Source organism: Falco biarmicus, chromosome 1 (genome assembly GCF_023638135.1).
Source record: "Falco biarmicus isolate bFalBia1 chromosome 1, bFalBia1.pri, whole genome shotgun sequence".
In the NCBI taxonomy this organism is placed as follows: domain Eukaryota; kingdom Metazoa; phylum Chordata; class Aves; order Falconiformes; family Falconidae; genus Falco; species Falco biarmicus.
In genome coordinates, this window is record NC_079288.1 from 104,745,899 (window position 1) to 104,767,023 (window position 21,125).

A 21,125-nucleotide genomic window follows, 5' to 3' on the forward strand; every position below is an offset into this window, starting at 1 on the left:
TTTTTTTTCAGGAGGCAGGGTATGTAAGTAAAGCAAGACGGCTGGGCAGATGGGAGTAGCCCCAAGGATTGTCTCTCCTAATGAGCCTCCTGGGTTTGTACTGTCTTTGGAGGAGGAGCAAAGACATTCCTAAGCTCCCCAGCGAGCTCTCAAAGTACCACTCCTGATTTATCACGATCACTAAAGTCAAAACACAATCCATGGTCCAAAATCAGGAGACCTTCCTTTCACCTCTTGCCACTGCCAGCTCGGATCCTCGGCTTTCCCTTAGTCCCTCACTCACATGCTTCCCTCTCCCCAGTGGTCATGCCATCCTTCCTCCTTTCCCTCTCTCTGCCCCCGTCCCTGAATTTTCTCCATGTCACAGGGAACTGAAGTTGAGATAGCAGAGAGGAAGGTAAGGGCGGGACTCAGCTCTGAGGTGGTGCAAACACTTTCTCCTTGGAGACACATTTTCCAGAAGCAGGCACATACCAATTCCTCCCCACAGCCTCACTGCTGGAAAGGGTGACAGCCCACCCTCCTCAGGTTCGGATGCCAAACACTTCCAACAGGCAGATTTAGACTGCTTGAGAAACAAATGCTGCCCAAATGATAATTCTCTATTTTCTCTTGGGAAAGGGAACAGGCCGAGACAAAAGTGGCCCACAGAGCAGGTTCAGCTCACAGCCACAAATGCCAAGGCTGGAGCTGGGTTTACAATGGAAACCACCCCACAACAATTTTACCACCCATACAGGAGCTGCCCTAGTGCCATCCAAACAGTGACACCCATCCACACTACCAAATATACTGTAACACTTTTTCAGTTCTGGTTTGGTTTATTGGTTTTTTTCCCCCCAACTCAAGTAAGAGATTCACACTATTTCTTTCTAGCATTTGGGTATTGATCCAAGAATCAGTGCAGAATTCACCTATTAAACTATCAACAATGTTGTCTGTACAAAGCAAGGGGAACAGAACTGACCATATCCCCTAAAAATGCTCTAAAAATGTCTGCGCTAGCTTTACTGAAATAAAAAGCTTACTTTAGCTTAAGTAGTAGAGATCTATGTTTTTGGAGGAAAGGGTCCAGAGGAAAATTACATATTTGTGGTTTAGCTGGGAGTCATGATGTCTATCCGTATGCACAACACGTGGCTGCAGATTCATAACAAAGCAAGCTTTCAAACAAAAAAAAAGTGAGTTTTCAAACATTCATCTTGTGTGTTTAAAAAGACAGCAATTCATTTTAATTATCTTATTTATATGGTTCTTGAAGTCAGCAATTCAATTATGAAACAGAACAAGAGATCAACATACAAATGGGAAGTATGGCAGCCATCCCCTGCACAACCCCTGCAGCAGGTTCCTCAAGACAGATGTTTAAATTCCACTTCCCGTTTCTGTGGATTATTTTACATTCAAAACGCCTGGCTACACAAGCGTAACTGACTTTATGGAAAGAAAAAAATGTTTAGAAGAAGCTGGACACACTATGAAAAGAATTCTCATGCATTTAAGAAAACATACAAAACCAGCTCTAAGCAGGCAAGGAAAATCCTTCAAGGTCTGGTTCACACTCAATTTACACTTTATCGTCATCTATTTTGAGGCAAATTGTGCATATACTTTCTGAGGAGAAAAAAAATGGCAAAATTTGTGGTGAATCTTAGTGAAACGGGATTTCCTCAGTATATTATGAATGGTGCTACAGTTATCAGGGATATTACAACCAGCAATGCTTCACTTGAGCTAGAATAATCTTGTCTTCCATTACAATGAAAGAGAATTAACCTAGTATGGCAAAGAGTGGTGCCACTGTCTACACTAAAAGATATTTTTATGCTCCACAGTAACTTAGAAGAGTAGTACCTAAAGTTTCAATGCCACTTTTACCAGAATAAAAGGATTTCCCTTAATGGAAAAAGAGACAAAAACTTTAAGCTGCCTTCACACTTCTTTGCTTTCTCATTCAGACCAACCATATTATCTGACACTTAAGGTTACATGTTGAAAATCACCGACACATTTATTAGCACTAAACAACTCACAGTCTTTTAATTATGGCGTATCTTTTTAGTATTTCGCTCACTTTTAGGGCCATCAACAGATCTACAGAAAGCCCTTCCCTATCAAATTCTTACAGCAGAAGTGAAAACATCTAGTCACTTCACCTTAAACATCAACCATGCATTCACAACTTCACCAATTAAAAGAAATCAAATGCACGGTAATAAAAAACAACTGCTGAGAATAAGATTGCAGAAAAGCCAGTTGCAACAAAATCCATGATACCCTCATTGTGTGCTCGTGCCTGATTCAATTTTGTCACAGTACATTTAATTTCACAAATAGCTACTACAAAACCAGCTTCTGTATTCTCTTGTTGCGTTTCACTGTTCAGCTACATGCTGTAGCCACAGCTGAATTTAACCACTGAATCTGTTATTTTGTAATACTCATTAAATTGCCTTACACAAGAAGAATGAAATCATGTTATATCACTGGTTTACCTGGTTTTTTTGTTGTTTTATTTTAATTCTCTCAAGGACTATGGTTCACCTTACTCATTACAGGAATTAAAAAATTAATTAATTCAAATGAATGGATGAGATTTAAAACTGTTGAAATGATCAGGTCATCTAAGAAATAAAAACAAGCAAAAAAAAAAAAGGGAAGTGAGATGCTCTACATAGATCAGTCCCACAGATTTCCAGTTTCTCTATGAGGTAAACAAAAGCTTTTTTATATATACATACATACAACATGTATATAAAATAAACTATATATACACACTTATATGCATAGATATATTTAACATACTCCTGAGTACCATGTGTATTGAGCATAAACATATAGTCAAGGACTTGTTTGATTTTCACTGCATCAGGAAAGAACTGTGTTATTACCTTTTAAGTCTGTATTAATATATTTTTGATGTAAAGGGTGAAACCTGCAATTAAGCTCAGAAAAAATATTGTGCTAAAGAACTACATCCACCACACGGGAACAGGCCTGATTTTTACTCCATATTTTGTTTATACCCTAACTTAACTAATGCCAGCCAAGCTACTCCTGACTTTGACACAGTAAGTCAAATGGAATTCAGAGAAGATTTACTAAATCCACATTTGCTTTATATTAATAGTGTTTCTTTTCAGATTCTTGTGAATTTATGTGAAGTCCCATGCACAAACATGGTGAATATTAAACATAAAGGACACACTGTCTTGCATAAAGGACAGAAAACCCACAATATAAGTTTCTTATTCTTCCCCCCACATGAAGGATTTAACGACTTCTTTGCACATGTTTTGTGTTATTGTGGGGAGAGATGAGAACACCCCAGAAGGCTTTTCCTCCTTTCCTTCAGGCAAAAGGGTACACTCCTGAATACGCAAGCTGAACACAAGCACAGAAAGTTTGATGAGGAGCAATGCCAACTCTGGGTGCTATCAATCTCCTCAGCCATTTACGAAAGGTATGAAAACCAGCTCAAAGTATGGAAACCAGAGCAGACTGCAAATAGGTACCAACACATTTATTAAATACATTTAGTGATCTGTCTTTTTTCCTGGTGTCCCAGACTGTCCTGCATCTAGCCTGCCTCTTGACCTACTGCAAAGCCACCATTCCTTGGAAAGATGCTGCTCCATATTCCCACATGCTGGTCCAGCCATAGTTCTTCATAGAAGATTGACTCTTCTGGCCTCCAAAGGACAGCAGCTCATGCTGGTCACTAGCGCCACAGCTCCAGCCCCACAGAGGCTATGCAAGCAGATCTGCACTCGACTAGCTCAGGCCTATTAGAGCTGACATGGCACTGTTTCTGCTTGGCAGTCCTACTTACCTCTAAATATCCTGACTTACAAAGCCATTCAGGGACAACCTGTCCTGTTGCCAGAAGGACTTCATTTATCACCTGAAGGGCTGCCACATGTCAGTAAAATCTGCTGCAGCCTTTTGGGAAGGGATGAAGCTTCATCAGAGTCAGACTTGAGCCTGATGGGGTTGGCTAATGGATCCTGTCTGCTTGCCATATCTTATACACTGTCTATAAAGCAAAGGGAGGAGGCGGCAGCAGGCAAGGAACGATGTGCTGTAATGAAGCCAGACATGTTAGCACTGCCATGTGAAAACCAGGAGATGCTGCTTATTTACATGATCTTACTACACTGGACATAGCATCTTGCTGTGTACAGCTTTTGACAAGCGGGAATGTAAAGACAGCAGATGCCCTTCTAGTAGCTACAGAGAGAGATAGTGCAACTCTGATTACGAAAATACTACCCCAACTCAGCACAGAACCTGCAAGAGCAAACTCAACCTGGAAAAAAACCCACATTTTTACCAGGTTTGAATCAGCAGTTTTCCAGACTGGGTCAGAACTTGCATCCTCAAGCTAACACAGTTTTTATGATCTGTTGGGACCACATAAACCAAAATTACCAAAGCAAGCTCTAAATCAACATCAAAAGTAGTCATAAGATGGGGCAACAGTGTCACACCATAAAAAAATATTTGGATTGCTAGACTAGAAATCAAGAGTGCTAAAATACAACTTTACCTAAAGTTAAAAGAGGAATGAGAAATCAAAGTTTACCAAAAGAAGATAAAGGGCAGAAAACAGGACAATGACGGTGCGTTTCTTAATGAAGAAATTATTATTTCCCTTACGCATTTTCTTTCCAAATTTCTAATTAAAAAATTGGAAGCATTATTACACATAACAGCTGTACAAGTAACAGTTACACAAGATGATATATCCTTTGTGGGTATTTGTTCAGAAAAGGATGTAAGCTTTTAATATAACTTGATGTGTAATCTTACAAACAAAAAGCACTACGTTCTCCAAACAGTAAGGCTTAACCTACATTTACATCTTTCATTTTAAACTCTATTATGCTAGCAAGCTGTAGTAAGTAAACAGTCATGTTTCTTTTTGCCTTTTTCTTGATAAAGAACATTTTCTAGTTATCTTGGTAGACCTCAAATCACTCCCTTTAACCTAGATCATACTTAGTGACTCCTGCATGTCAAAGCTCAGCACAGTATTCTAGAAGTGACTTCTGTTGGCAGACACAAAATAAATACTGTTTTCCTCTTTTTGATTGTTACTTCCATGCATCTGAGAACGGTACTTCCCCTGGGTGTTACAGCATCCCAATGAGATTTGTATTCAAGTAGTTCCTGTCATTACAGGTTTTTCGAAGTCACTCTTTTCCAAGAGGCAGGCACACCTCTTTTAAGATGGACACACATTCTTTGTTCTTGGGTATGTGAGCTCACATCTATTGGCTGTAAGGCTCCTTAGTCCCACCATATCAAACTGATACCACTTCAATTTTTTTCTTTAAGTCTGTTGATAAAAATATTAAAGGAGACCACTACAAATAATCCCATCATATGAGAACTACCATCTTATATTTTTATTGTGGTTATCTGTTTTCTTAATAACCCTAATAATATGCTGATTTTCCATAATAAAAAGAATTAGCACATAATACAGCGGTGGAACAAACGCCTTACAGAAGGCAGTTGATGCTAGTAGCTAGATTCATGACTTCATTAAAAGGATATTAAAAGTGCACTTGGAAAAAACTGTTTAAAAAATAAATAAATTTTCCTGCATCTACAAAGTACTTTTCAAGTGACGGTGTGCTCCTATAGGCTTAGCTATGCATAAATATATGTAGCCATATCAAGCAACACAACATCTGTGTATCAAAATGAATTATTATGGATTTTTTTTATTTGTAAGCATTTGGAAGTGCCAGATAGATGGATTTTGATTTAGTTAGCTTCCCTTCCCAACACTTGTCTAGTGAGAATAATTATCAGAAATTTAAATTTTCATATATGAATTCAGAACTTGTTATCTTACCCTAGTTCAAAATAATTCTTTCAGTAGAAAAGCCTAGTAACAATTAAGCTCCCTCAATACATATTTAAATACTTTATTTGTGAACATTAGGAAGACATGCTGCTTCCTGAAATAATAATCTGCTGTCATAAATACTTCCAAAAAGGCAGCAGAAAATATGTTTGTTTCCTCTGAGTTTAACATTTATAGTGACTACTTGGGGAGACTCAAATAAAGAACTGAAAGCATTTCCATGTGTGCCTCCTTAGTTTCCAAATTTCAGTCTTATTTGAAAGAAAGCATTCTGATTTAGTCTTATTCCCCCCCCCCCCATATTCTGTGCTTTTCCACACCTTTTGTTCAAATTGTACATTTTTTTAAAAAATAATTAAAACATTCATGTTCATTTTTAAGACTTCTCTGCCAATACCAGAGGACCTTCTGAAGTTTAGTGCATACAAATACAGACTAAAGTTGAAAGCCTTTTTTAAATGTCATCCTAAGATTTCCTAACTGCATAACAGCACTCATTAAATAAACAATCAGATCAGATATGAAATGGATACAAAAATGGTTCTGTTGGGTAGCTAAAAATAGGTATTTTGATTGTTAAAGAGCTGAGTCCTGAATTCTTTCTTATCCTGATGAAGTAATTAAGTACTAAATATTTTTCTAGTTACGTACTAATTGGACACCTACATTGGAAATACAAACCCAGTGATCTGTAGAAGTTTTTAATAATTCTGTTTTGTCTGGAAAGATAATTGGAAAATATTTCCAGTGGTTTTGAATTTTTTTTTTAAACTCAGTTTCTCTAAAGAAAAATAATCTTGCTCGTATGAAAACTACAATGTTTACTGACAGGCTGAAATCTAAATATGTGATTCACCACAGCTGTGCTGCTTTGCTCTGACCAGAGGGAAAGTATGAAAATGGTAACTAAAATGGAATTTTCACCCTGAAGATCTGGTACATACAACGCCCTGCAAAGAAGTACTATTACGTATGTATTATTTTAGAGATAAAGGTAACCTGAAACTGACATCTTTACACTAAGTCACTTTTAGAAGAAAGATTTAATCAAGCTAAGTAGGAAGAACAAAGAAGGCTGCAAGAGAAAAGAAAAAGGACTACTGAATTCTAATTCCAGAAATCTGCTGCCTTGCAACAAATTGGTAATTCAAAAAAAGACAACTTAAAAAAATATACATTGGAGAAAAATAAAGAAAACAACTGAGACCATCTCTGAGAAACTGCCCAATCAATTAAATTAGATCTTTGCTTTCCTACAGAGACTGCATTTGAAAAATTATTTTTTATACTGATCATTAACATGACAAGTCCCTTTTAAAAAAAATCTTTTATTCTCTAGGCTATTAGAAATTAATCCACAGCAGGAAATTCAGGAGAAAATACAGATGAAGGGAAAAACATGAGATTTATATTCATGGACTGGCTAATATTTTTAAACATGCATACTTCTTTGTCATCCACGTAGTGGAAGCAAAACCTGTTTACAAGGGTTAATCTTTACCATTTTGAGGCATATACAACACACTATACTTGCTGCTGTTACAGCTGAGCTACCCTTCTCTGATATACTTCCTTTTTCTCTATTAGTGCCTTCCAGAGTGATGTAGTATTACTGTCCACAAGAGATTATTTTTTTAGAAAGGGATGTGACAGTGCCCCAAGAATAAGAGATTCAGTTGGGTACAGGCAGCATGCACCTAGAATGATTTTAGGGTTAACGTTCAGCTGGCTGAGCACATGACTGCAGGAGAAGGGGTGACAGAGAGAGAAGGGGTTGTTACTGCTGTAACCACACTAATTGGAAGAGTGTTTTTCAGGCAGATACACTGGCAGGGCTGGCGGAACAGCTGACACTAGAAACTGAAGGACAACAGAATATAATGCCTGCTGCCAAACCCTGGCATGTTAATTCCAAGTCATGAAAATCTTCTTTCAGACAGATCTAGGACATGGCATCTTTTTGAAACAGGAGTAGAAGAATCTGGCTATAATCCTTTGACTGAACTGTGCACCTTGGTGCAAGTAGTGATGCATGGAATTTGTGCTGACTTACAGAACCCTACCTGCCTGTCATCAAAGCTGTCATCGCCTGTTCTCATTTCAGGTCATACATTCACAAACACAAACACTGTATGTGGAATTGCTGGACTGCCACAGAGAATCTGGACTCCATCCTAATACTGGTCCAAGCTACTCAACAAACTGAAGACATGCTGTCACATGAAATCAGTTTAGACCTTTCTTTCAGCTGAGTTTTGTTCACTTCCACTCTTCCACTTCATCAGTTTACTGTTGGTTTTCATTCATCCTCCCTGGTTTGTTCAAACTCACAAGGTTACAGCATGGCACAGGTAAATGACTCTAGAGTCAGACTAACACCACATGTGTAACCACTGCCCTCCACAACCGCAGAAGAGCTGCACCTCCTCCCTGCAACAAGTTGTACGTTCCCTTGTCTTGCTATTTTATCCCAGCCAAAATTTTTGCATTGTAAAGTGATGCATGCAGGTAATGCTACTCTTCATCTTTAACCAAATTTCCATGTGAAAACTCTAAGCTTTTAAGCGTGCATAACAGAGCTTTTTCAGAGATTCAGCATTTATTTTGAACTGTGATGCATTTTTTTTCAATTTGTGATTATTATTAAAAGAGCTGATTCTTTCCCAGGCATGAAGCAATTTATAATAGTCAAAAAATGTCACAAAGACCAATATTTGTTAAATAATAAAAGGAGAAAAAGTAACTAGAAGAGGAAGCAGCCAGCCACGTGCTTTTGGAGTACCAAGCATAAGTATTTATTTAAAATATTCAGTGAGATTACTAGTTTTTCTGATGACAACTTTTAAAAACTATGTGAGGACAGAGGAATAAGGTGGACAGGACAATCCCACCCTCCCACAAAAGTCTCAGGTACAGCAAATATTCTTGTGAGAGATACCCTTGGCATACAATTCAGTGTCTGAAAAACCCAGATACAACTCTGTAAATATCAAGTACTTATCTGTTTCTACAGCAAGGAAACACATATATCCCACACCCCCATATATCTTTGTTTGCTTTCCACAAATGCTTAAATAGAAAACATACATTTCTGGAAACAAGAGGAGAGTTTCCTGCATTTACCTATCTTTTATACAGAAGAACAGGATCTCAAACATAAAATAAAACGGGATAAAATAAGCACCTCAGTAAAAACAACGCTAACTACCAACATTGGTCTGTGTCATTTTGCAACATATGTTGTTAGATAAATTTCTTCTGCAGGTCTCAAAAAGTCATGAGCAGTACTGGAAATAACTCCTCCTACACACTGCTCAAAAAAAACCCCAAACACCTGGCATAGATAGCTCATTGATGGCAGAGCAATAGCTCAAAGAAGATGAGAACAGTACATGTTGCTTTAGGTGACCCATTGGGATATTACTATAATCCCATAGTAGAATTAGAAAGCAGCACCACACTATAAAGAAATTGTCTTGCCTGGGGATATTTCCACTTGACTTCTCTGAGCTGCTATTAATATTTGCTATTTTGTATTTTCCCTTAATATTCTAAAACGATAGCTACTATATAAAGCAATTAGATGTTCCTACCAATATTGGGATGCTTCAAGAGGCGACAGATTCTAGCTTCTCTTTCCAGTTTCTGGTGATCTGCAACAAAGGAAAGCAAAACAATTGCTTTTAGTGTGAAGATTAACTTAGTTCAGTGTATTTGCTTTACAGAAGTAAAAATAATCTGATGTGAACTTTAAAAAAAGACCTCCGTCATTTAGATCCATTAAGATTTTACATTTGAACTGTTTTTAATATTGAATTAGGTTACTGCATCCAACCACTGCTTTGATGAGCTACCACAGGCAGTTCCGTTAGAAAAATCAAGCTGCTGATTTATTGGGGAGAACAGGAAATACTCATGCTATGACCTGTAATTATCAGGCAATAAACCACGTTACAACATTAAACAAGGACAACCTGAACTCTAGCATTGCCTTAAATCCTACCCATTAGCTGCTTTAATGATACCTAGTGTATCATTAAAGTACAGGACGTGGCAGCCACCCAGACAGACTGCCAGCACTTGGGTCACCACACACTCCCACCCCAATACGATGCTGCAGGAACTTCCAAGAACTAATGACCAGCAGTTATTATTTTCCCAGTGAGGCTCATCTCTCTCTCAGGCTGATTATTCATTAACCTGAAGATACTCTGAAAATGTAGGTCCAGGTGTATCATCTGTTGGCTCCTCCTCTCCTGGTCATTTGATTCTTTTTAACCTTCAGGTAGAGAAGTAGGTCCAAACTTGTACACCACTGAGACCTAATGACACTTCTGGAGATAAAATACTACAATTCGCATCAAGCTCCTATTTACTTAAGCTGGGTTTTTTTATGTACAAACTTTTACAGTATTTGTTCCAAACACCACCATTTATAGTACTACTTCTGCTGTATTCTGATTAACATTAAGTAATATAGTACTTGTTTTATATGATACATACAGGAGTTTTGGGGGATGTGCATAAGTTACTTATACTGGAAATATCTGAAGGCCTGCAGGTATGTTAAAATGTTTTGTGTAAGGCAGTATAAAGCACACAAGGTAACGTGGATATTAAAATACATAATTTGGAAATAATAAGAACAGCCAGCTACTCCCTACTGTAATCCTGTAATTCCATCAGACTGCTACTGCATTTATCCTCACTTTCTGCAGCATAATTTCTATGCCTGCAAAGAATACTAAGCTTCTGTCAAGAGGCAGAAAAGCAACAAAGATTCAATTTTATAGTATTAGCTAAAAATAATTTCTCACAATTAGAAGAAAAATAAACTGCAAAACGTTCTTGGAGATGAGGCTCTCTTGCTATTATTTTAACTAGCTTCAATTTGCTATCCAAGGATAGTATAATAACCAATCCTTCACAGAGGCTCAGACTTCAAATGTCAAACAAGTAATTTGGGTTGTGCCACCTCTGCAATCCTTATTATTGGCATTACGTTTGGGAACACTCCTAACAACTGAAAGGGGAAATTCTTAACTGGCCTTCCACCACATAAAAAGAGCAGTCCGCACAGCAAGTTTTGAGTTGAATAACCAGCATTTAGAGAATACAAAAAGTTTAACCTACAAAAGATTAATAGGCATCAAAAACCTACAGGAAGAATTAAGAAATTATCTGGTTTTGTAATGTCACTCTTGCATATCTATCATGGTATCTGTTCTCTCCCATAACACCATCAGTGTAATTAGGTGTGCCTTCCAAGCCACTAAAGCATAGTCTGATACCAGTCTGACATCAGATTCTACTGCGCAAGAGTCAGACTAGGGTTCAAGACAAAACACACTATAAACACCCTCCTCCTCAGTGCCTGGATACAATAGTGTGATCCTGACATCCATCCTACTTTTAGCTGGTGCTCAACTCCACAAATTACCTTAGCACTTCACCTTCCTCTTCCATGGGGAGTCCTAATGTTCCCTGTTCAAGCCAACCACAATCCAGAAAGTTCTCCTTCCTACATAAGCCAAGGGGCAACAGGAGGATTTGCAACCACCTTTAACCAGAAGACAGGTACCAGGCTCTGTGCAAAGCGCACTTCCAGCTCTGCTCTTTCCAATCAAGCACTGGGTGCTTACTCCTTTTAGAGAATTTAATCTAAACATAGATCAGAGTCACCCTGAAAGTGGGACAATTCAATTCTACACAGATGGCTGTGCCAGCACAAGGGAGACAGGGCGGCACACAGTGTGACAGCAAAGGTGACCACTGGTCTCTGCTGCTGCCAAAAACACTCCATCTCATGAAACTGCAGCTTCATGTTCCTGAAGATCGCTTTGGCTTCAGCCTGCCAGCTGTGGAGGTGCTCTACACAGCTCATTGAACAGGACAGAGATACCCTCTGGATGAGCGAGGCGAGAGCAATAGGTGCAGATGGGAGCAGCAGGCATGAGGCAGTGATCCTGGGCATTCATGTAGGTCCAGTAAGACATGGTCTCCCTGCTGTGTGGACTGCTTCACGTGAAAAGCATCAACAGCCCCTGCACAAAACACATGAGTTGTGATGGGAGCGATGACCACAACCTAGGCATCTTCCCACCAGACTGGCAGCTCAAGTCATCAAATTATTTATATATCCTGGTTGTTCCAGTAGCAATTACTATTAAGGACTGAACTGGGATCTTGGTGCCATTTCTCCTGCCATTGACCACATTCATTACCAGCTAGCCAGCTTCGGCAGCCTGTCTGCACAGTGCACTGAACAATTGGCTGCTGATTGCAGGCACAACCTCCTAAGCGTGAAAATGACATGAATAAAATGGCAAGTAGGAACGATTCCAATCCTTCGGGATACTTCAGTACTTATAAAAGCAATGACAGCTAGAGGAATATATCAAAGATTAATGTGTTGATGAACTGTAGAAGCTGGGGTTTGGGGCAGGGGGGCTGTTCTGCAGGGGGGGGCTGTTAGTTTTGGAGGGTTTGGTGTTTGGGTTTTTTTAAGTAAACTGTTCGCAAACAATTCAACTCCTATGCCGTCCTGCTGCACTTAAGTAAAATGTTCTTAAACTCAGGCAGGATACCAAAGGCTTACACATACAGACCCAAGTGTCACATGGTGGCAAAGCATAAGCCTGGAACTCTGGGGATATGTAACAGCAAGCAAGCTGACCTCTAAAAAAATGCCACAATATAGCCTGAAGAGCACAGCCTGTATTCAAGTCAGAAAATATAAAGGCTTATTTAACACACCCAGTAGGATTACCCTTGAGTATCATGTTTAAAAGTGCACAGGGATAAAGGGAGAAACTGGGCAGGAAAATCCTAACCTTCTCCTACAGAAGTCATCTCAGGTGTAGCACACACACTTACAGCAAAGGGACACTTGGCAGGCAACTCTGGTTCTGAAACATTCAGAACCAGCTCCCTAACACTAACCTTCACACCAGTCTGGATGAGGCCAGACAGACTGACCTATTTTACACGTACTTGGAAAGTAAACCATAGCAAATAATAATAGAAGAGATACATTAAGTCTCTGGCTCGCCTGCCAGATCTTGACAACTTAATACCAAGTACCTGTCCTCAATTAATGAACACTATTTTTTTGGTATTCATCCAACCGTTTTAGGCATAATCAGTAAAGACTTCAGTAAGCACAATTAATGTGTCAACAGAGAGTTCATCAACAAGCAGCAATGAATTTGAATGCAAGAAGTTCTGTAAAAATTATAGCTGTTCAACCGCTGCAAAAAATTTTAAATTAGGACAACTTCAAGAAACAGAGGAGGGAGGCAGGGGCACATTGTCATTATCCACTGAATTTCATACATTAAACCCAAGCAATTTTGTGACACAAGCACTACTGTACAGCTCCAGCAGAAGGGATACTAGGAGAGGGATGCCAAAACCCTGTTCCAAGAGTAACAAGAGTACCAGGTTTCACACCCAAACTGGCTGGCGACTCACGAACAAAGACCTGAAGTGTAAAGAAAACCATGAAAGGCGAAAACAAGCAGTAACCATCATCGGATTGCTCAGAGACATCTTTTTTTTGCAGGAAACACAAGCAGCGTGTGTATAGGGCCTTTTCATGAATCAAGAGGGAATCTAAATCAGAGAACCACTGACACCAAGAATAAAAAGACAGCAGAAATTGTATTTGGTATGAATGTTAAGGAGACATCAAAATATCCTGGACACAGCTGTCAGTAACACTTAAAATGCTGTAATAACAAAAAAAGGAAATATGAGGACATTGATAGAGAAATATATGCTGTAAAACAAAATATAAAGGCACATTTTTTAATTTTACATTCTCTGAAAATAAGAGATTTCCAAAGTTAAATAAAGTCAGGCACTGATTCGGTAGTAGAGATTAAAGCAAACACATGGAGTTCTGTTCCTCTAGCAATTCTTTCCATAATAAAGGGAAAAAACAGTCACAATGCAAAATGTCAGCAACTACCAGTGGAATTACTAAAAATATAAATACCGAAACATATAGTAAACATACTAAATATACTTGCTCATAGAAATCAGAGTATTTGGTTTCTACATTGCAAATCTAACACAGTATGTTGACAAGAAAAAATATATCCATTTATTACAAAAATAGGCACTATCCTGCAATAAGTTTGAAATAATTAAGCCAGAGTAGTAACTTCTGAAGACAAGTAACACACAATTTAAGCATGCTTAAATATCAATTAATTAGAAGGGAGTTATTCTCTACATTTTCCTGTTAGGGATAAAAAAAAAATATATGTAAGACTAGCATATTTAAAAATATACAAATAAAACACATAAAAAGCTAGCAGTTTTCATTGAAATCATACCACTGAAGGCATAATTTTTTAATACAATATTCTTTGCTAAAAGTTTCCAAGACTTTTTGAAGCCCATATAGATATACCACATAATTCAGTTTGTTTTCTCTACAATAACTGTACTCCTTTAAATGAAGTACATGAACATTTAATTAAAATATTTACTATGATGCAACTACAAATAAGCATCACAAATTTCCCAAAATAACAACTTTGGAAAATACAACTGTTTGGAATGTAAAAAACATGCTACAGTTGAAATATAGTGCTTTAAATCTTAATCAAAATGATCATGTATCACAATAACTGCATGGTGAAGTTAGTTCTGAAAATACCAGGAAACTAACAAGTTTAGAAGAAGTTGCTATGTATGACAACTCTCAAGAGTCAGAAATTTAGCATCAGACATCTAAAGAAAATGAAAAAGGCTCAATCCTTACTGCAAAGTGTCCAAGTATTAGCTATGTGTGTTTAAAAGAACTATAACAACAGATTTAAAATAAAATATAAAAAGCAAATTCCATCTTTAACATAGTCAGCACCTCAAGTTTGTAAAACACTTTTTAAATCTGGAGGGGAAAAAAAATACCCAACACAGGAAGCTTAATTACTTTTTCTGTAATTTGCACTTACCAGTATTTTCAACTTTAACAATAAGAACAATTGAATCAATTCTACGTAACAGTTCAGATTTTTTTTTTATATTCTTTTAAGAAGTATGCAGTCTTCTGCCCAGAGGTATAGGTCTTGAGCTAGTCACTACTTGCCCACTAAACCACCATAATTCACTATGAGACCTCAAAGCCTACACCACTCACATGAGAAAATGTCAGCTTAATCCTCTTCCATGTTTACTTTATTGTTAATTTTTTAAAAAGTGACTTTAAATGTCAGAAGTTTAAAATATAAAATAATATTTTTTAAAAAATTGCAAGATGAACTCAAAGATCCTTTATAAACTTAAAATCTTCCACTGAGGTTTTATGTTAAGATTTTAGATTTCAGTTACAGCAAGTTAAACACAAGCACAGACATACACAGTTTCAGCATCTTACTGCCCCTTGGCTTTGGCTGTAACTTAATCACAGGTTGACCAATTACCATATTATACAGAGCACACAGGGAGATGATCTGCAACGCAAACTAAACTAAGCTTGTTTTAGAAGATGAAATACAATCAGAGCCTCAGGGAAAAAAAAAATAATCAAGGGACTACTGGGCATTTGGCGTAAGATGTCTATCTCTGGTGTATACTACCAGCACTACTTTAAAAGGCTATTCTGTACTACCTCGATCTGTATTTACAGGATTAGCCAGCATAGCTAGAAACCTGAGAAGTGTCTCAGTCTTCTATGCCTATCTCCACTCTTCAGGAATAACACAGACACAATAAAGCACTTCATCCCTGACTCTTAATATAAACACTTGAAATTTCTTTGCTATACCACAGCTTCTGAACTGACACCTTATATGATTAATTTCTCACATACACTAAACATTGTCATTGGTTGTTTAACTGTTATCACACTACACCCAAGGGCACTCTGAACACCCAGAGCAGGCACATACCACCTGGGTAAGGCAATCTAGAGTACTAACCCATACAGTGCACAATGAACACGATACAGATGTTCCTCCTGCTCTGTTGGACAGTAAATTAAACAAGATGAAAAAAACAGACAAGTAAACATTACTTCACAACTTACTAGGTGAAATAAACTCTCAAATGACAAAGCATGAACTAGGTGGAGCTCTTTCATTCATCTGAAAACAACTTATCAAGGCTAAACCTGTAAGATTCTGGCAACCCTTGGCTCCCACTGACGTCACTGAGATTTTAGCATCAACTGCATTAAAAAAACAAAGGATATGTGCACATGATCGTGTATGGAAATAATTTAAAATGACAGCCACTGTAACTGAACAATGTATTTCATTTATTCAACTACAGCAATTCTTGCTATTGCTTCTTCATATTGCTAACTCTGATGCTTCAGCAAGTACATTTCTCTGATAAAACCACATTTCCCTCATAAATTAATACTGTTTCTTAGAGACAAAGCTTCACATCGTAAGGCCTGCCAATTAAAAGCATCCAGTGAATACAACTGCTACTCGCACCTTCAACTGACACCTCAAAGCAAGGACGTGCCCTGTGTGTCTTATCCCCACAGCATTCAGTCAGAGGTAGCCATGTCTGCAGAGACTGCTTCAGACTGTGGCATAAAACAAGAGGATAATTCAGAAAAGAAACACGTTCAAGTAAAAGATAGCACACCATGTTACATGAGACAGGGTTAATATTCAGCTCTCACTTATAGACATGACAGTGTACTCAACAAATATTAGAGCTATGAAGATAGGCTAAATTGTTATTGTATGATTTAAAGAACAATAATTGTGTTGATTAAAAAAGCACACCTGATATTTTTGTATGCCACAATCAAAACTGCATTATATGAAGGTTACACCATCATCATCATTATTATTGACTGCACTATCATACTCCCCGATTTTCACCTTAAACTTAGCTAGCGTATCAACTGGTGCCAATTAGGTGATATCTGGTGTTATGTAATATAATGAGCTCTCTGTGTTTACACCATTCCATTGCTCATATCAGAATAGTTGTTGTTACACCTGTTATAAAAGGAAACGCAAAGTGAATGGAGATACCTCACACCATGCACCTTGCGCCATGAGGCAGCAGAAAGAGCATTAAGTACTCCTCGAGTCAGGGATTTAAGTGGACATTAAGGTCCCGAAGATGAAAGCTGCACTTCCAAAGAAAGCAAGTAATCCTTAGCATTGTTAGAGAAGTGCCAGAAACCTTCTGAGTAAGTCCACAGTACATAAGTCTTTTGGGGAGGGAACCAAATTCAAATTTAACCTTCTGGGGTACCCAAGAAGATGACTCGCCTTTAAAGCCTGCATGTTTCTTTAAAGTGTTTTAGGAAATACTGTGTGTACCTTCCTTCCTCCACTCAGCTTATTCACAAGTACATTCAACTGCAAATGCTGAACATAAATATCTATTTCTGTTACACTGTTTTCAGCCAGGTTTCAATTACTGGTGATCTGAAGATGAGTGTCAAAGGGCAGGTCAAACTGAAATAATTTGAGCACTCAGCTCCAAAAAATCCGAAGCGTAAGAAGGTGCGCCACTGCCCTGTCATGACAAGCACAGCCAGAGGAATTACCTAGCAGGCAAGAAAATCCTGAGAAAGTTTGATAGTGCCTAGCATAAAATGTCTATGCTACAACAGCATCAGAGGAAAAGCTCTAGAAAAAATAAATTCAGTAACAGGTCACTTACTAAAACCAAAAGGTTAATTCCTCTCATTTTTGACAGTATATGATTAATCACCTAGAGCTGTGTTTTCCTGTCAGTATGAAAAGGGAAAAATGATTATCAGTAAAAGGAAGCCAAGCTTTAAAGCCAAACATATAATAAAAAGGGAACATGCAAGTACATTTATACACTTGCTTCCTTTGCTCTCATTTAATTACCTATACCTGATTATAAAAAGGTCTCTTGCACTGTCTACGTGAGTAGCTGTAAGGAAATTAAATGAAAAATACAAGAAAGAAGCTTAAAAAGCAGCAAAGCAAATGCAGAAGAAGGAATGCTCTGTAAATTCTAAATTATTTTATGAAAGCAAGTCTCCATTTGCTAACAATGACATCTCTTACAGTAACAGTTAGTTATCAAGATTGGAAAAAGATCACTGCCTGTGAAATGCAGATACAATCAGAAAGAAGGCAGCAATGAGAATACAGTTTTATTAATGGAAAAAACCCTGCAGAAGCTACAAATAACTTTCAGGTGATGCAGCCAAGAAAAATAAAAAAGAAAAAAAATCTAATTCACTACAGCATGAAAAATTTAGCCTTTACAATACTAACGAAACTGTGAAACCTGAAACAAACAGAATATGGATGTTTAAAATCTGGGGTACTGACAGACTGTATGAAAAGAACTAATCCTAATTCATATGACAATATTCTAATAGACCAAAATCTTATATTACAACTTCTGACGTCTGCATCAGAAAATTACTGTCTGTATACAGTTTTTATTAGGTAGGCAAAAAAGTAAGATGTTAAAGTGATATCAAAATTTACTTTCTTAAGAAGACTTCTATACATAGACTATACCTAATCCTTGGATTAAGTCATAATGTATTTTATAATTAAAGAAGCAAGAATATAATTATTGTCTTCAGCATAAATCTCTCTCCTACGGTGTCATGATTCTTAATCAAAAGTGCTGGCTGCATGACCATCCAAATGGAGTTTACCACGGCAGAAACGTTTACTGCTCACCACCTATCAACACAGGTATCGAAAATACAAACTTCTGCAAAGCAAAGCCTCTTTATTCTGCAGTAATTTTTGTGTTCTTCCTGCTATTTATTGTTAGAGCTTGCAGTCCCCAGCAAACTGTAAAGGCAATCTCCCCATTGCTAACTTTTATATCTTTAGCCCCTTTCATGGTCTGTATATTTCTTTTTTTCCCCTGGTACTGACTGGATATTATTCAGTGTGAGATGATCTATGCTTTCTCACACAGCCTGCTTAGTCTTTCTGAGGATGGCCTCCACAAGCTGCTTCTTATGTAGTTCAACACTTCTCAGTCTTTTCCCATGTTTTTCTTTAGACAGCTTAATGAAGAGAAAGCAATGAGCTCTAAGTCCCAAGAGGCTCACCAGATTGCACTGCAGCATACCTTAAAGCCTACCCCAGACCACTTTGGCCCTGTTATATTCTCCCATGGAAATCAGAAGACAACTGCAGAAATTTGACAACGGGATGCGCTAGGACACAGCTGTACTTCCTCCTTAGTATTAGTATTATTTTGACTAAAAGAAGATTTTCTTTTGCTCACTCTCCTTCACAGAAAAACAAAGCTCCTATTAAAAGGAAACATGGTGATGCATTAAAAATCTCTCTTCTCTTCATACTTTGTTTCTACTAGAATTTAAAACTTTACTATGGCAGAATGTAACCTCTGGGCACCTAAAATCTCACCAGAATAAGCTCTTCTATCTTAATAGGACAGAAGAGACTACTCCCCAAGATCAAAGGTCTTTAAAGCCTTTGAACTGATAGCGAACCCAAGCATCAGAGAGCTTTGAGCCTGCTTGGGAGATGAAGGCCTGCTCCATGTAATTTCTAGGCAGTTCAGTCGCCAGGCAGCACCTAACCACCCAACCTTTTAGCAGTTTCTGGGCTATGCAAAGACATACCAAACACTTGGTAATATTTAGGCTGGTAGCTGTAGAAAGGGAACTTTCACGGGCACAACATAAGTGTGAGGCACCTGAGGTCTGCTTATACCCTGTGTCAGATCTGCCCCTTATTCGCTACATACAGAACATTTGTAAGATCGAGGGTTCAGAATTGGAAACAGGTTAGCAGGTCTGTGAATGTTTCACTGAGGAACAAAACCTTTTCTCTGTGCTCCTCTATCACAGGAGTGCCAGCTTTTTTTTTCATCGAGAAAGCATGTAAGTGGGCTGACACTCTCCCTACTGACTTGCGCGGTGCATAGTCATTTCCATACGTTCCGAGCCACACAACAAGGACACATCTCTCAAGTTTTCTCACCTCAGACCACAAGCACATCTAAACCTGCTAGAGACTTTCAGGCCAGGACCTCTCCTGTTTTGCACTGGTTCCCTGTATTCTTATTTTTTACTAAATCATTCAAAAGAATGTATCTTCCCAAAGTAGAAGTTCTGAGGCCAGTTCACAGGCTGCATTGACCCCACTAAGTGCCAAGGCTACGCATACACACAAGACAAGACATATCTGCATCAATATTGCCCCACAGCAATGGCAGAGCCTGGCCATACATGGGAAGAGTAGGCAGACCACAATTCCTGACAGGAACATAAGTTGTCCAAATAAACTTTCCCTTCTCACTTCTGAGGAACAAAAAAGACTGGTTGGAACCAGTCTGTGGATGATGTTGCTACAATGCAGTGGCACAGATGAAGTTAATCAAGAACTCCCTTGAGAAATAAATGTGCTGTGTGTAGTAAAAATACATAAAATTGAAACATTAAGACTATGATAAACCCTTCCATGTGCGCAGATTCCAGGCCAAAAAAACAGAGCATCCAAGAAAGCTTACTTTTCAGTACTACCAAAATGTCAAATGTGATCCCTGGGTGACCTGAAACAGCAATCATATTTTTTTCTACATGTTTTTCCGGGGCGGTTATGCAAACCAAATCTTTGTAACTCAGTGGGGAAGACCCACAGGTTAACTGAGCAATACAGCTTCCCCCATCACCACCCTGATTTTGTCAACTTCTCTGACAAACTACATACAGCACAATGAAGTGTTCTAGGTATCAGGGAATGTAAATATTTGTGGTTTAAGGGTGTATTGTGCAAGATGAACAGTGTTGTAACAGTGACTTGCTTTAAGTCTGCAAATGCTGTTTACACACACTCTAACTGCATCAAATACATTTTTTACTCTCTCTCTGAGGAAGTATTAAGGCTTTGGAAACAGCAGAGTTCCATTTCTTAATCATTTCTGTAAGTTGAAGTCATTAGTGAGTGTTCTGGTTTCAGTTTGGATAGAGTTAATTCTCTTCCTACTACCCAGTACAGTGCCACATTTTGGATTTAGGATGAGAATAAAGTTGATAGCAACAACTAAAACATCAGTATGTTAAGTAGTGTTTACTCAAAGTCAAGGAATTTTCAGCTTCTCACACCACCCCACCAGTGAATAAGCTTGGGGCAAAAGAAGCTGAGATGAGAAACAGCCAGGACAGCTGTCTCAAACTGGCAAAAGGGATATTCCATACCATATGACATCATGCTCAGTATATAAACTAGGGGGAAGGCTGGCCAGAGGTTGCTGCTTGGGAACTGGCTGCGTGCTGGTGAGCAAG

General features: G+C 38.2%; 1 protein-coding gene across 13 annotated transcripts in view; it reads right to left on the minus strand.

The window, feature by feature from the left end:
* CAMK2D (calcium/calmodulin dependent protein kinase II delta) overlaps positions 1–21,125 on the minus strand; it is a 209,009-nt gene that overhangs the window by 136,474 nt on the left and 51,410 nt on the right. For all 13 annotated transcript variants that reach the window (XM_056356655.1, XM_056356644.1, XM_056356636.1 and 10 more), the window contains one exon: positions 9,472–9,531. In XM_056356655.1, coding sequence (XP_056212630.1) covers positions 9,472–9,531 — 60 coding nt within the window. The remainder of the gene's footprint in view (positions 1–9,471; positions 9,532–21,125) is intronic.